The sequence below is a fragment of the Microcaecilia unicolor genome, chromosome 3, assembly GCF_901765095.1.
Source record: "Microcaecilia unicolor chromosome 3, aMicUni1.1, whole genome shotgun sequence".
Lineage (NCBI taxonomy): Eukaryota > Metazoa > Chordata > Amphibia > Gymnophiona > Siphonopidae > Microcaecilia > Microcaecilia unicolor.
The window spans coordinates 230,536,187-230,552,685 of record NC_044033.1 but is presented as its reverse complement, the minus strand read 5'-3'; the positions used below and the strand labels follow the sequence as shown (position 1 = coordinate 230,552,685).

Below are 16,499 nucleotides of genomic sequence, written 5' to 3'. Positions count from 1 at the left end.
CACCTTTTTGATGCTGCTTTTAAATCCAAACCCTTACTCACTTGTTCAGTACCCATTTTGATCATTCCCACCTTAGTAATTCCCTTATCCCTTATTTGTCCTCTTTGTGTGTCCTAGTTAGATTGTAAGCTCTTTCGAGCAGGGTCTGTCTCTTCATGTCCAATGTATAGCGCTGCATATGTCTAGTAGCACTTTAGAAATGAAAAGTAGTAGTAGTAGCATCTGCTGGATCCCGGAGAATGAAGCCTTAAGAATACAGCGTTTGCTCTCCTTGATCACCGTTGGGGAGTGCCAGTGATGGACTTGATGGTGATATCCTTCAATGCTCTGGTGCCACAGTTTTTCAGCAGACACTGGGACAGCCATATGGAAGGGCTGGATGCTTTAATCCAGCCTTGGCCCACATTGGGGCTTCTTTACATATTTCTCCCTTGGCCACTTGTGGGCAGGATCATTCAACGCATCGTGTGACATCCGGGGTGGGTAGTTCTAGGGCTCCGGATTGGCTTAGGTGGCTCTGGTACAGGGATTTAGTCTGTCTCTTGGTGGAACTGCATTTTTATCTACCAGATTCACCCTTTCTGCTGGTGTAGGGGTCAATGTTCCTGGACGACCCGGGTTAGTTTTGTCTTATGGCATGGCTCTTGAGAGGGCACATTTTAAGGAAAAGAGATTATTCATTCTTTGTTATTGATACTCTTCTGCATTCCTGTTAGTAGTTGACCTCTCTGGCTTATGTCAGAGTCTGGCAGGTGTTTGAAGATTGGTATGAGGATCATCGCGTGAATCCTTTCAAGGCATCTCTTTTGCACCTTCTGGAATTTTTGCAGGGTGGTATTTCCAGAGGAGTTGCATGGTCTTCCCTCAGGGTTCAGGTAGCAGCACTGGGCTGCTTTCGTGAGCGTTTGGGGGGAAAGTCCTTGGCCATTCATCCTGACATGCAGCATTTCCTGTGGGGGGTGTGGCTTCTCTAGCCACCCGTGCATCCAGCAGTTCCTTCTTGGGACCTTTCAGTGTTGATTTCACCACCATTTGAGCACGTTGAAGATGTGTTTCTGGTGGCAGTGACCTGCATGTGTCAGGTTTCAGAGCTTCAGGCTTTGTCCTGTCAGGAGCCCTTCTTAAATTTCTTCTCTGGAGCTGCATTTGGTTCCTTCTTTCCTGCCAAAGGTGGTTTCTTTGTTTCATGTCAACCAATTTGTGGTTCTTCCAGCCCTTGATGATCATCCTGGGTCAGAAGAGGAGCATCATCTTCATTGTCTGGATGTCTGCAGATTGCTGCAGCATTACCTGAGGGTTTCGCAGGAGTTTGTTGCACTGATTGTTTTTTTGTGCTAGTCAGGGGTGCTGGGAAAGGCAAAGCAATGTCCAAGGTGACTAGTGCTTTCTGGATCAAGGAGACCATTGCTTCGCTCAAAGGAAGGCCAGTGCTGGACCTTTTGAAGGCTCATTCCACCTAGGCTCAGGCATCTTCCGGGGGGAAGCAATGTTTGGTGGTATTTCTCGACATTTGTAAAGTGGGGACTTGGTCCTTGTTGCATTCTTTTGCACGTCATTACCATTTGAATGTGCAGGCAAACTGAGATGTGACCTTTGGGGCTTTGATGTTGGAATCCGGGTTCCGAAGTTCCCACACACAAAGTCACTGCTTTGGTACTTCCCTTCTGTGCCAGTCCAGAGGGTTGCTGGGGAATGAAAAATTAGATCTTACCTGCTAATTTGCTTTCCCTTGGTCCCTCTGGACTAGCACAGAGCCCACCTGAGGTTGCATGGTTGATCTGTGTTTCTGCTCGCTCTTGCCAGAGGCTTTGTGGTCCTGTCAGGGGCTAGGATTTTTGTTTTGGGGACAGTGTAAGGCAGTTACAGAGTGGCTCTTTCATTTTTCTGAAGATCCACATGGACAAAGTCAAAACAAATAGGAAAAAGACCCCCAAAGAAACAGAGGTAAATGCCCCTCTATGAGCACGAGAACCATCCAGATGCTCTGTTCCTTGGCATCAGGTCTGAGTGTTCTCAGTTTTTGGCAGCAGCTCAGAAGGAAGCTGGGGAGCTTGCTTCCCACTATTGGCCTCACGTGTCATTTGATTGTCTTTAGTTGGTTGTCTTTCCTTGTTCTTTGAGGTGTCCTCTCACAGTGGGCTGTTTTTCTGGGTATCTGCTTTTCTATTTGTAGACTGACTTTTAGGGACTGCACAGCCCATTTATACACACACTTGTTCAATATGTTCTCAGTCTCTATCTGCTGGTAGGCGTGCATAACCCATCTCTGCTGGTCCAGAAGGACTATGGGAAAGCAAATTAGCAGGTAAGATCAAATTTCTCTGTAAGGCCAGTGCCAGGCAGACTTGTACGGTTGGTGACTCAAAAATAGCAAGAACAGATCAAGAACAAATATACATATTTCATATCACATTCATTTATGGTTAGTATTGTAGCAAATTGCCTACCACCCTATTTGTGATGCCAGTATTTGATCATGAAGGAGTATAACCTGCACAGAGTGACAGGTGTGGCTCTGGCTGCCTTGTTGGGCAGACTGGATGGACTATAGGATTTATACAGAGGAGAGGAAAGGAAAAGAAAGGGGAAGGGATTTGATATACTTCCTTTCTGTGTTACAATCAAAGTGATTTGCCCCTAGTGGGCTCATAATCTAAGGGGTTTTTTTTTTGTACCTAGAGGGTTAAGTGATGTGCCCAGGGTCACAGAGAACAGCAGTGGGAACTGAATCCAGGTGTTCAATCCACTGCATTAGCCATTAGGCACCTCCTCCACTCCTTTACTAGGAGTTGAATGTTTTCAAGATTATTCAGTTTTATAAGAAGAGTTGTAGAATTATCAGTTATTTTCCTCCCCAGAGCCTTTATAATAGACATATATTTCTTTCATGTTTCAGCAATGTCCCATATTCTCTACTACTAATTAATGTATTTCCCTTCTGTTTGTCACATAATTGGCAGAAAGGTTTAAAGTCACTGGTCCCAATCAGCCTGTTGTTGCCTTTCTGGATGAAGATGCCGTACTACCCTGCTGCTTCTCTCCAGCCCTCAGTGCTGAGCATATGCAGGTGAGGTGGTTCCGAACTGGATTTGACTCAGTTGTACACCTGTATGAGGATGGGAGGGATCAAATCTGGAAACAGATTCCAGAATACCAAGGCAGGACAGAGCAGCTCAGAAGTCATATCTCCAATGGAAATGTGTCGCTGAGGATACGCAATATAACACTGTATGATGAAGGAATATACACGTGTTTCATTCGGATTGATCCTTACTATGAAGAAGCAACAGTGGAACTGAAAGTAGTTGGTAAGTGGAAGTTGTCATACTTTTCTGACTTTCCTTTCTTTCTCTGTTTATTATAACATTAATAGAAGGACATAAGGAGCGTTTATTACTGGAAACACCTAACTGCCATATTGTGGTTAGACTGCAGGACTCGCTGATACTGAGACAGGTGAAGGCCCATTTTACAAAGAGTGTCTAGGTCAGAAATGGAATGGCCAAGTGAGAATGGTCTCAGTTTTCAGCCTCTTTTACAAAAGGCCTGCTGAACGTGGAGCCTTTTGTAAAATATATGTAGGACCCTGGGAAAAACATGCTTATTTCCTTAAATGTGCAGCTGGAGCAAATGTACCATAAAACTACACCGTCTGTTCTGAACTTACTCTCATATGTTCATATTTATATTTATTTGAACTGTACTTAGAGTCTGCAGCTTTGTAAGTTATAGAGAAATACTGGGGTCAATATTCAAACAATTTAACCAGTCAGAAACGGCTCCTGGCCAGTAAATCACTTGTTGGTATCTAACCGCTCATTTTCAGCAGCATTAACCAGCTAGGTGTAGCCATCTCTGTAACCTGGAAATGAAATGCTGGAGCCTGGACAAGGCCCTGAACTGATTTTCTGGGCAAAACACTGAGTGCCGCCGGCTGAATATTGGCCACTGTGTCTTACCTGATAATGTTCTTTCCTTTAGTTCTACCAGACCTGTGGGTTTGTGTTCATTGACCAATGGATATTGACAGAGAAGTAAAACGTTCTGTGTGCTTTGCCCTGTAAGGGTACCGTGTGGCATAAGCTAATCAGCATTTTGAATGACAAAGTAGTGCATCAAATGAAGTTTACATATGTAAACCACTTGGCTGTCCAATTGAGTGGTATATCAAATGCCTAATGAATCTTGATGTGCCCAGAGTGAGACGAAACATGAGACCCTCACTTATGCAAGTTGTAGAAGGATACAATGATGAAAAGAGAAGCAATACCCCAGCTGGAGCTAACTGCACAACATAATTCATTGAACTGTCAATATCTGATAGCAGGGCAACACCTCTAATTTCCTCTAGACACTCTGGAATCCAAAGGAGAAAAACCCATAAAGCTCTCTCATAGCTAGACCCCACTTATGTGCCTGTTCCCAGCCTTGCAGAAAACTTCCAGCAGACTTGCTGAACTGGGGGGAAAAAAATAAACCCCTATTATCACAGCATGTCTGTTACATTGGTTTTCTGAGCCCTTGTGAAACTGAGTGATTTTTTTTTTTTTGTATAAAGAAATAAGCTCTACCAGCTAAGTGAGCAAGACCTAAGTCACTTGGACACATTTAGAGAGGAAGGAGAAGCCTCTCATAGCTAGAGAGTGGATCCACTCAAGATCGCCCAGTTAAGGGAGAGTTAACCCATTTGACTGAACGTCTTTATGACTGAGTTAAAGCCAGAATCAAATCATAAAAGTAGCAGAGATTAGTCATCTGAAGTGGGTACGAGGCTAGGCCTAGAATCAGCCTTGAACATTGATCTTGCAAGTTTCCCTTTGATCTTGCAAGTTTCCCTTTGTAGAGACCAGTCAGCTTGCTGGAGATCAATAGAACAAAAAAGGATATAGAAGGCACCTCTGTGTGAACTACTTCAGATCTTCTGGACAGCTGAATATAAAACAAGGTATTGCAGGTCAAGCATAATGAGAAGGTTCCAAAGTAGGAAAAATGCTTACTAACCTTATTGGCTGAATACAGTCAGGAGGCCACTGCACTGACTGATTCCATTCTATTAGGTGCCCTGGAAGATGAAGCTGTAGCAGGTGTTCTCCAAGGATAGCAGGATGAATATCCACATTTGTGGGTAGCATCATCCGATGGACTCCTGCATGGGAACCACTCTCTAGCGACGCAGAGAAGCCTTTGAGTACGGTACACCATACATGCATGTGCCTTCCCACTACTGCTGTCACATGGGTCCAAGCCAGTTTAATGTTATAGCTGATAAAATACAACTCCAAGTTTCAAGGTTATTTAAATCTTGATATACCACTCTAGAGCCAACTGTCTGAGCTTCATGTGTCACTGGGGATAAATCAGGAAATATACGAATATTTGAACCCAGAAACTGTTCATTAAGATGTTGAAAATGCAGCTTTAAAACATAATTTCTATCGTGAAGGGCATACTGCAACGAGGAACAATACAACCTTCCTGATTATGGGAAACAATGGCATGTTCTCTCTATCCTCACCTACTTTGCTGCAGATATAGAGAGAATGAAAAAACATAAGTACTGACAAATATCCTTGAAGATGTGGACAAAGATCCCCAAAATGATGGTCACCAATAGCGATGCTGTGCTATTGTTCCCAGAGCTCTGATACTCTGGAACCATAGTCCTCTTAGAGCTCAGTATCACTCAAAGAATCACACTGAAAAGGCAATATACCACCTACAAGTCTGTAAGCTATCAAAGCAATGTACATTCAATTGTAAGCTCTTTGAGCAGGGACTGTCTTTCTTCTATGTTTGTGCAGCGCTGCGTATGCCTTGTAGCGCTATAGAAATGCTAAATAGTAGTAGTAGTAGTATAGTAGGTATATTTCTGTCCTTATAAGGCTCACATATAAGTTTATACCTGTAGCCATGGAGGATCCAAGATCAGAAGGAGCTGCAATGTGATTTAAACTGAGCTTGTCTGGTTCTCAGCACATTGCTCTGAGCTACGCCTTCAACCAAAGGTACTGACCAGCTGTTGCTCTTATTACTCCCAAGCAGCTGAATATTTCTAAGTTGGTCTAATTTAAGTAAAATGGAAATATAAAATGGAAGCATCTTGGAGTACCCTCTAACTATTCCTAGGAAGAGGTCTCCTTCTATACCTGAGAAATGAATTTCTGAGTCCCAAGTAAAGAGGGGGCTTTCCAGCAGGGCCAGGTAATTTCTCTCCATCAAGATGTCTCTCAGTACTAATTAACTGAAAAAAAAAGGAATTGAAGAATCATCAGAGATTAAAGCAGCTCCTCTAATAACAAGCAGATGCATTGGAAAGGCATTGTACTTAAGCTCTGTAGGCTCAGATGTTCTGTAGAAGCATCAGAGCTAAAAACAAGAGCAGAAAAGTCTCTACAAAAGGCTTCAGCAAACCATCAAACCTATGCAGTAGAATAATGAGCCTTCCACAAGAAAAAAGGGAGCCTCCATAACAACCGCTATACTAAGGCAAAAAGTAAGGGTCCCCAGAGGCCAGATAGCCTTGAATCTGTGACTCAGGGCTAAACGGCAGGGGGCGTGAAAAACAACATACTCAGAAAGGCTGCTGTTGGCATCAGCTTGAGTCAAGTGCTTCTGGCTGCCACTTGGAAGAACATTTGCTTCTTGAGGAGAAGGAAGTCTTCCAGCAAGAGTACCACAATTTTGGGTGGGCCTGAGTCCAAATTGGGTGGGCCCCAGTCCACCTATGGCTACACCAAGGTAGCCACCTTCCAGGAGGAACTTTTTAAAAGATTTTCAATGGTTTCATTCCTTTTTGTCTGATCACTCTTACATTGTACGATACTCAAATTCCTCTTCTTCTTCCCAACAACTAACATCGATCTTGAGCCCAACACTCGTTAACTTATTTTTGGCACCCTTAACACTCCTTCTTCAATCTCTGGACTTTATCTTCTTTATTTATGCCAGTGACATTCAACTTCTTCTCCCATTTGACTCTTGTTCCCCCTTCAGTTACCCACTGATTTCCAGCAAAGTAGATACAATTGCAGCTGGCTGACTAATAATGGCCTTAGACTAAACTAAAATCATTGTCATAATATTTAACTCTCATCAATCTGACTTGATGTTCCCAAATTTCTCTATCAAAGTGAACTCTCTTCCTTACTCAACATCTACTAAAATCTTGGGTGTAACCATTTGATAATACCCTCTCTTTCAATGCTCATATCTCAAGGATTGTCTCCTCTTCTGACACTTAGACAGATTCAGTCAATCCATTCTCTCCTGGAACCTAGTTCTCTACATATTTTTCTACACTCATTGGTCTTATCTCGGCTTGATTACTGTAATTCCCTTCTTTAGGTTTACCTGCCTATCAGATTTGTAGGCTCCAACTGATACAGAATACCACTATCAAGCTGCTACATGGCCATAAGAAATTTGATCATGTCACTCCGATCCTGGTTTCTGAACATATGCTGTTAGTATTTTACAGAATTCCTTTTAAAATCAATTTTCTGTCATCAGATTCAGTCCTCAGACCTACTATCCTTCTTGTCTAGTCTCCTGGTCCCTTACTCTTCTACAAGATCCCTGCGATCTGCTGCCCATCTTTTCATAAGGTTTTATTGGATTCTATTAGAAATACTTGTTTCAATATGTCTCTGGAATGCCTTTCCTCTTTACTTGAGGCCTGAGAGCTCATTTACTAGGTTCAGATCTCAGCTTAACTCTTTTAATTTTCCTTGGCATTTTCCTCCAGCCCTGGAACTCAACTAATCTGTATTTCACAGCTTCCGCTTCGCTCATCACATCTTTGGAGTTAGTCATTATTGTTACCTATTTGTCTTACCTGTCCAATGCTTTCCTCTGTTTTAAATTGTACTTTCTCCTGCCCCCACTATCCTAATGTTTTTCCTTGTGTTGATATTTTTGGTCTTGTTATTCCTCCCCTGTTGGCTTTTTGTTTTACAAAAATAAACCACTTAGTTTTTTGGTTTTTTTTTTAATATTATGTTTTATCAAATAAACTGAACCTGAACCAGAGAATGCTGACCGGTTCCAAACCAGTTAGTCCATTTCCAATAAAATAAGAACTATAGAGAGAGGTGTGACCAGCATAAGAAAGGAGGTTTTAATGCCCTTCTATAAGTCATTGGTGAGGCCCCACTTGGAATATTGTGTTCAGTTTTGGAGGCCGTATCTTGCTAAGGATGTAAAAAAAATTGAAGTGGTGCAAAGAAGAGCTACAAGGATGGTATGGGATTTGCGTTACAAGATGTATGAGGAGAGACTTGCTGACCTGAACATGTATACCCTGGAGGAAAGGAGAAACGGGTGATATGATACAGACGTTCAAATATTTGAAAGGTATTAATCCGCAAATGAACCTTTTCCATAGATGGGAAGGCGGTAGAACCAGAGGACATGAAATGAGATTGAAGGGGGGCAGACTCAAGAAAAATGTCAGGAAGTATTTTTTCACAGAGGGAGTGGTGGATACTTGGAATGCCCTCTCGCGGGAGGTGGTGGAGAGGAAAACGGTAACGGAATTCAAAAATGCGTGGGATAAACATAAAGGAATGCTGTTCAGAAGGAATGGATCCTCAGAAGCTTAGCGGAGATTGGGTGACAGAGCCGGTGGTGGGAGGCGGGGCTAGTGCTGGGCATACTTCTACGGTCTGTGCCCTGAAGAGGAGTGGCCTAGTGGTTAGGGTGGTGGACTCTGGTCTTGAGGAACTGAGTTCGATTCCCACTTCAGGCACAGCTCCTTGTGACTCTGGGCAAGTCACTTAACCCTCCATTGCCCCAGGTACAAATAAGTACCTGTAAGCTGCATTGAGCCTGCCATGAGTGGGAAAGCGCGGGGTACAAATGTAACTAAAAAAAAAATGGCAGATACAGATCAAGGTCAGGTATATACATAACGTAGCACATATTGTTGGGCAGACTGGATGGACCGTGCAGGTCTTTCTCTGCCATCATCTACTATGTTACTATCCTTCTTATTTTCGAAAGAGAAGGGCGGCCATCTTCCGACACAAATCGGGAGATTCGCGGCCTTCTCTAAGTGCGGCCAAATCGGCATTATCGAAAGCCGATTTTGGCCGCTTTCAACTGCTTTCCGTCGTGGGGCTGGCCAAAGTTCAGGTGGGCGTGTCGGCAGCGTACCAAAGGCGGGACGGGGGCATGGTTAAGAGATGGCCGTCCTCAGCCGATAATGGAAAAAAGAAGGCCATCCCTGACAAGCATTTGGCCAACTTTACTTGGCCCATTTATTTTTAGGACCAAGCCTCAAAAAAGTGCCCTAAATGACCAGATCACCACCGAAGGAAATCGGGGATGACCTCCTCTGACTCCCCCAGTGGTCACTAACACCCTCCCACCATTAAAAAAAAACTTCAAAAACTTTTTTGGCCAGCCTCCTTGCCAGCCTCAAATGTCATACCCAGCCATGACAGCAGTATGCAGGTCCCTGGAGCAGTTTTAGTGGGTGCAGTGCACTTCAGGCAGGCGGACCGAGGCCCATCCCCCCACCTGTTACACTTGTGGTGGTAAATGTGAGCCCTTCAAAACCCACCGGAAACCCACTGTACCCACATGTAGGTGCCCCCCTTCACCCCTTAGAGCTATGGCAGTGTTGGACTTTTGTGGGTAGTGGGTTTTGAGGGGGTGTTGGGGGGGCTCAGCATGCAAGGTAAGGGACTATGTGCCTAGGAGCTTTTTGTGAAGTCCACCGTAGTGCCCCCTAGGGTGCCCAGTTGGTGTCCTGGCATGTGTGGGGGACCAGCGCAGTACGAATGCTGGCCCCTCCCACAACCAAATGCCTTGGATTTGGGCGGGTTTGAGTTGGCCGCACTCGGGTTCCATTATCGCCGAAAACCGAGTGTGCGACCATCTGTAATGTCGACCTAAATGTTAGGATTTGGCCGGCCTGGACCGTATTACCAACACAAAAGATGGCTGCCCATCTTGTTTGATTATACGGTCGGCTCCGCCCTCAGAGATGGCCGCCCTCGTTCGATAATGCCCCTCCATGTTACTATGTAACTAACTTTCTGTCTGACTCATAAGTCTCTATAACTGTTTAATGAAAACAATGATGCCCAGAGGTGTTTTTTGTTCGTTCATTTTTTTTTTTGACAGACATGGAGTGGAGTGGAACGGGTAGACGTGAAGCGTCTGTTTACTCTTTCCAAAAATACTAGGAGTAGGTTGCATGCGATTAAACTACAAAGTAGTACATTTAAAACGAATCGGAGAAACTTTTTTGTCACTCAACGTGTAATTAAACTCTGGAATTCATTGCCAGAGAATGTGGTAAAGGTGGGTACCTTAAAATGGATGGGGAAAATCCATTGCTTATTTCTGGGATAAGCAGCATAAAACAGGGGCGTAGCCAGACAACAGATTTTGGGTGGGCCTAAGCAAGAAGAGGGTGGGCACCAAGTGTACTCCCCCTCTCCGACCACAAAAATATCTCAGCTGGCGGGAAAATGCTTCTTTCCACCTTGGCAGTCTGCAGCAGGCATGCACTGAAAACTGAGCATGTGCAGGTGCCGGTATCGTGGAGAGTAGTGTTTTCATTACCATCAGGGGGGAGTCTTGTGCTGGCAAAGCTTGGGATCCCTACCAGCTACCGCTAAACATGTGCTACTGTTGGGTGGGCCTGAGCCCTAAGTGGGTGGGCCCTGGCCCACCCAGGCCCACCTGTGGCTACGCCACTGACATAAAATGTTTTGTACTTTTCTGGGATCTTGCCAGGTATTTGTGACCTGGATTGGCAACTGTTGGAAACAGGATGCTGGGCTTGATGGACCTTTGGTCTGTCCCAGTATGGCAATACTTATGCACTTTTCAAGAGAAGAATTTCACTGCTTCCCCAGGCTAAGTAGGAAATAAGAAAACCCACTTAGTTAATATGTGGGCTGTAAATGGGCTAAATAAATAAATAAACAAAAGCTAACACTGTGCTCTACAAGAAACCAGGCAATCATGTCATACATCAAGACAGAGAATACCTACAGCCACCTTTTGTTGATTAAGTAGTCTGTCCTTTAGGATAAAAGCAATCCCCACACTTCATACCACGCCAGGTAAATTTAAGTTTAAAAGGGCAGAGAACAAAAGTAAAACTAAGATGCTCCTAAAGCGAGAATTGCCCTGAGTGAAAAACTCTGCAGGCAAAAAATCCACAGGAAGGTGGAGGTGCACTAAATACCCAAGAAAGTCAATCAGGCGAAAGGAAGGAGTGTAGGGTAAGCTAGTCCTTTCCAAACAACGAGGGAGACAAAAGTAAGGTTCAAGATCTTTATCGAAAAACACCGAATGACTCGACACAGCTATATATAAATATATAAATGTATGAAATAATATGAATATATCTGAACATAAAATATAATCGTAACTCTTACATATGTAAACAGAAAACACTGATATTGAAATGAAAAACTGTGGATTATATATATATTTTTATTTTATTTTATTTATTTATACATTTTCAATAATACAAACGAATATTCATTTGTAAGGCAATACGGAGAGATTATTTAAAGGAAAAAAAAAGAAAACAGTCAAATTTCAACAGAAATATCTAGAAAACAATTATTTATACTCCTTCTCAGACCACAATATCGGGGGGTAGTGGTTCCTAAATACAACTTTAAGGAGATTGTAACAAAGGAAAATGTAGTTAAATATCAACTTAGGCTAGTCCTGATCTTTATCCCTATTACATTATAGCTGATTGTTGTTCCCTCATTCAGCTAGATGGTTTTTTAGAGTCCAGAAATTTCCTTAATTGAGATGGTTCAAAAAAAGCATATTTTTTCCATGACAAACGAATCAGATACTTACAGGGATAGGCCAACATAAATTTTGAACCCATTCCCTTAACTTCTTCTCTCAAGGATAAGAACTGTTTCCTCCTTTGTTGTGTAGTCTTTGTAACGTCAGGAAACATCCAGACTTTCTGGCCATAGAAAAATTTTGAGGAATATTTAAAGTATAATTTCATCAACATATGGATTATGTTCAGATATATTCATATTATTTCATGCATTTATATATTTTTATACTATTATATTTTTATACCTTCATTGTTGATATTAAACAGATGTTTAAATTAGATTTTACGTGTTTTGTAGACTCCTGAAGCAGGTGCTCTGGCGCCGAAACACAGCAGCTGTGTCGAGTCATTCAGTGTTTTTCAATAAAGATCTTGAACCTTACATATGTCTTCCTCATTGTTTGGAGAGGACCAGCTTTTCCTACTCTTTCCTTTCACCTGAAAAACTCTGCACCCAGGGAATTAAAAACAGAGCCAGAAAAATATGAATGAACAGGTGAAACAGTAATTCTGCCACCTTTCCAGAAAAATAAAAAAATATTGAGAAGAATCCCTGTAGCTGCTTATGCATAAAAATGGATGCCCTTCCTTTGCAAAGGGAGAGGCAAATAATGCAAAATCAGATTGCCCTTCATTTGTTCCAACTCGTGAACCATAAGAGATCAGGGTTGCTGTACAGATTGAAATTTGTTTCTCTAAATTTAGTTGCCTGTTTGAGTCTTGGCTTCCTTAATATTCTGCACACCCATAGGGACCTCCAGAACTAACGGCCCAACATACATGACCAATGGGCCTCCCCCTAGGACTTTTGCCTGAGAACATCTGGAGTTTACCTCAGGTGCAATGACTGCAGCAAAACTCTAGACTGCTACTGTTGCCCTGCCAAAACCTGGACTCCCTCAGGACCAGGTCTAGTGAACCCACAGCTATAGTCCAAGTACCTCTAAGGAGAGCTGCCTTCAGTCCCAATGTGTGCCTTACATCTGAAATGCCTCAGGAAAAAACCCATGTGGGCCAAATGCTGCAATCAAGTGCCCTTGAGAACTTATGTTCTCTCTGGCATCAAGTTAAGACTTAAAACTGAACTCCTCCAGGCTAATCTCATATCACCTGTTGCCCAGAAGTTCCAGAAATACCTGTACATTCAGCTGTGAGTGCAGGACATCCAAATGAAGCAGCATAAACATAAAATTGATTTAACCAGCAGGAGAGGCTTCTGCCCAATTAAATCAGGCTGTTCTAGATTTTCAGGGGCAGAGTCCTGGAAACCAGATTATCAATGTGCTGAATCCTGGTATCTTGTTTCTATTAGAAAAGCCTGCCTTAGTCATAGTCATAGACTAAATGTGGTGGCCACCATGGCACTTGGTGTCTAATGTATCACCTCCTGTTCATCTCACAAAGTGTGGCCTCCCTGTGAGATGTGCCACACTCTCCATGTGGTCACTTTATTGGATTCTTTGCTTACTCTGCATCCTTGAGTATTACCCAGTACAGACCTTCACATGTCTTGCATTTGGCTTTTGGACAGTACTGCTTTCTACCTTCAGTCTATTGTTTTCACCTTCAATCCACCATTCATTCTGCTTGCTTCTTCATTGTCCCTTCCTCTGGAATTCTCTCCCTGCTGATCTCGTTTCTGAATGCTCTTATCCAAAGATCAAAGCTGCCTTAAAAAACCCATATATTTATTCTAGTGTTCCTGGAGTATCAGTGAATTCAGGCAGTTTGACTCTGCATTCTCGCTTCCTCCGCTCTCCTTTTTTTCCTGCTTTCCTATGCATTATTTAGTTCCTTTCTGGTCTCTTGTTTTTGAATTGTACACCGCTTTGATTGAAAGGAGGTATATCAAATACCAAATACACTAAACTAATGTTACGTCTGTGCTCACCTCGCCCTCGGGTGGCCAGAACCGGTGGCTGCTATGAACTGCTATAGACTGTCTTGCTGTTCCTACCCATTCCAGACTTCAGGCCAGTCCGGTCCAGACTGCCAGACTTACTCTTGTTTGTCCCTGATCAGCACCTGTAGCTGCCTGGTGATTGCTGCAGCTGAAGCTCAGCTGCTGCTGGGCTTATTAGCCATTTGGAACCTCTCTGCCTTTGCCTTTGCAGTGCGTCAAAGGCCCTGGTATGTTGGTGCTTTTGCACTTCAGCCTGAGTTTGTTTCCTTGCTCTTGTTCTTGCCTGAAGTCTTGCCTGTTCTAGTTAGTCTTTGTTTAGTTAGGGTATTGCTTGTTTACTGTATTGCTTGTTTCCCAGTCTTGTGTCTTGTTTGTATGTCCTTATCTAGTTCTGGGTTTATCTGTGTTTGTTCCCTGCTTCAGTGGCTGCTTGCAGCTTTCAGTTCAGTCTCCTGTCTAGCTGTGTTTGTTCCCTGTTTCAGTGGCTGCTCGCAGCTTTCAGTCCTGTCCTTGAGCCTATCCTTTCCCTGCCTTGCTGTCCCTGTTTTTTTCCTTTTCCCTCTGACCCTCAGTCCCTGTGCTGCCTAGCTGTTATCCAGTCCTGCCCTGTCCAGTAAGTCCTGCCGGCATAGGCGGTCGGTGGGCCAGGCCGGGCCGGGGTGGGGCTTACATCCATAATTGTCTGACAACACACAGAAAAAAATAAGTAAAAATAAAAGTTACAATTAATACCTTTTATTATCCAAGATCATCTCACACATTCTTTAATCTTCATTTCCCCAACTGTAAAGGTCTAAAATACAAATTAATGCACGCATCAACCTTTTCCTATATGAGCACGCAATTCTGGAACGCATTGCCAGGCAACCTAAAAGCGACCTATGAATTGACCAACTTCCGTAAACTACTAAAGACCCATCTCTTCGACAAGATATACCACAAAGATCAAAACATGTGAAACTCCTACATATATCCAGAAATGTTAATAATGCCTTCTGTTATATCACTATCATGTATTCCATTACCATTCAACCCCAAATCCTTCTGTAACACCAAATGTCTATTCTTTTATCATTACCACTATCCATGATGTTTTGTAAGCCACATTGAGCCTGCAAAGAGGTGGGAAAATGTGGGATACAAATGCAATAAATAAATAAATTTTAAATGTAACATAACATCTCTATATATAAAAGGCACCACCAACGTTCTAAATGAAGCCTCCAGCCGGAAGTGTGAAGGGGGAGAGATATCCGGTTTCCCCATGAGTGTCTGCCCCACCCTCGCTCTCTCTGTAACACAAACAGTGAAGAAAAACACAGCAAAGCACGAAATCAAATCGCTCTCTCTGTAACAGTGAAGGACTCAGAGGAGGGAGGGGAGAGAGGGCAGAAGCCCTCACTATCTCTGTAACACAAACACAGCTCAGCAGGAAACTTAACACTGAAGGACTCGACTCCGAGGGGGGACGGGACAGAGAGCAGAGGGGAAGGGAGAGAGGGCAGAGGACTGGGACACACACACTCCCACATGCACACAGAAGAAAACCTTGCTAGCCCCTGTTTCATTTGCATCAGAAACAGGGCTTTTTTACTAGTAGTAACATAATAGATGACGGCAGAGAAAGACCTGTATGGTCCATCCAGTCTAGATATTACATATGTATCATATGTCAAAAAAAAGTGGTTGCTCAAAGCATATACTAACCAATGTGTATACTATTCAAAAATGTTATCAATTATTAAACACTGCTATTTCTATCCATGGAAAATCCCAAAATGAAATAGTCACATTAGTGAAGTAACATCCGGCGACTAGACTTCGCATCATAGGTGTCAATGATCTGCTCAGGGTTAATATCTCCAACAAGATCACTTTCAATGTTCAGTAAACATAAAGCTGTCAGTCTTTCCTGACCCATTGTGGATCTCAGCCAGTTTCGGACACGTCTCATGGCAGAAAAAGATCTCTCACAGGTAGCTGTGCCAACAGGAAGAGTAAGTGCCAGTTTCAAAAGCTTTGTAAAATTTGGATAAAAATGTGTTGAAGCAGCAACAAGTGTGCCTGGAACAGAACAATGAAGTGGCCAAGCTACATTCCTCTCTCACAGGCACACTCTGATGAAACACCAGCCTTTGGACTTGTTTCTCAGCACACTCTTGTAGTGAGTTACCCACCGCAAAAGAACATTGTGGTAGCACCCTGTCAAACAAATATTCTGGTAGCAACAGGTCAAAACAAACATTCTGCATGTCAGAAAACAAATATTCTGGGTCAGCATAAGGTATCATATATCATAAGTATTATACTCCAACACACCATCTTTCAGAAGGCTGCTTATGTATACCAGAATCTACATATTTCTGAAGCTTTTTCTTTAAAATTTTCCAGTCCCTGACTCCTTTTTCAGTAAAAACAGAACCTTTCAAAACACTAGAACTTGAAAACTGTCTGCAAGGAAAGCAGAAAACTGCATCTAACTGCTGACTATACTCTAAAAATGAAAATGTCTTCTAATATTCTGATGTGAAGGAACGGTTTTGCTTTCCAAACACAGATTTTGGAAACTCAGGTAAATGAGGCTGTGATGGTCCCATTGTAGTTGACCCAAGATCTAATACAGGAGTAAGGACAATATTTTTTTCAGTTGAAATTGCAAGATTTTGAGGCTGATTTTGATTTGATGAGAATTCTTCCTGTGGATTAGGAACTAAGATGTTGCTAGAGCAGCCAGCCAATGACATATTTGAATCTTGCTCAGAATCA

General features: G+C 42.9%; 1 protein-coding gene across 1 annotated transcript in view; it reads left to right on the top strand.

Moving 5' to 3' along the window:
• Positions 1–16,499, top strand: part of LOC115464432 (butyrophilin subfamily 1 member A1-like) — a 68,635-nt gene that overhangs the window by 15,063 nt on the left and 37,073 nt on the right. Inside the window, exon 3 of the mRNA XM_030194814.1 lies at positions 2,961–3,308. Within this exon, the coding sequence (XP_030050674.1) occupies positions 2,961–3,308 (348 nt within the window). The remainder of the gene's footprint in view (positions 1–2,960; positions 3,309–16,499) is intronic.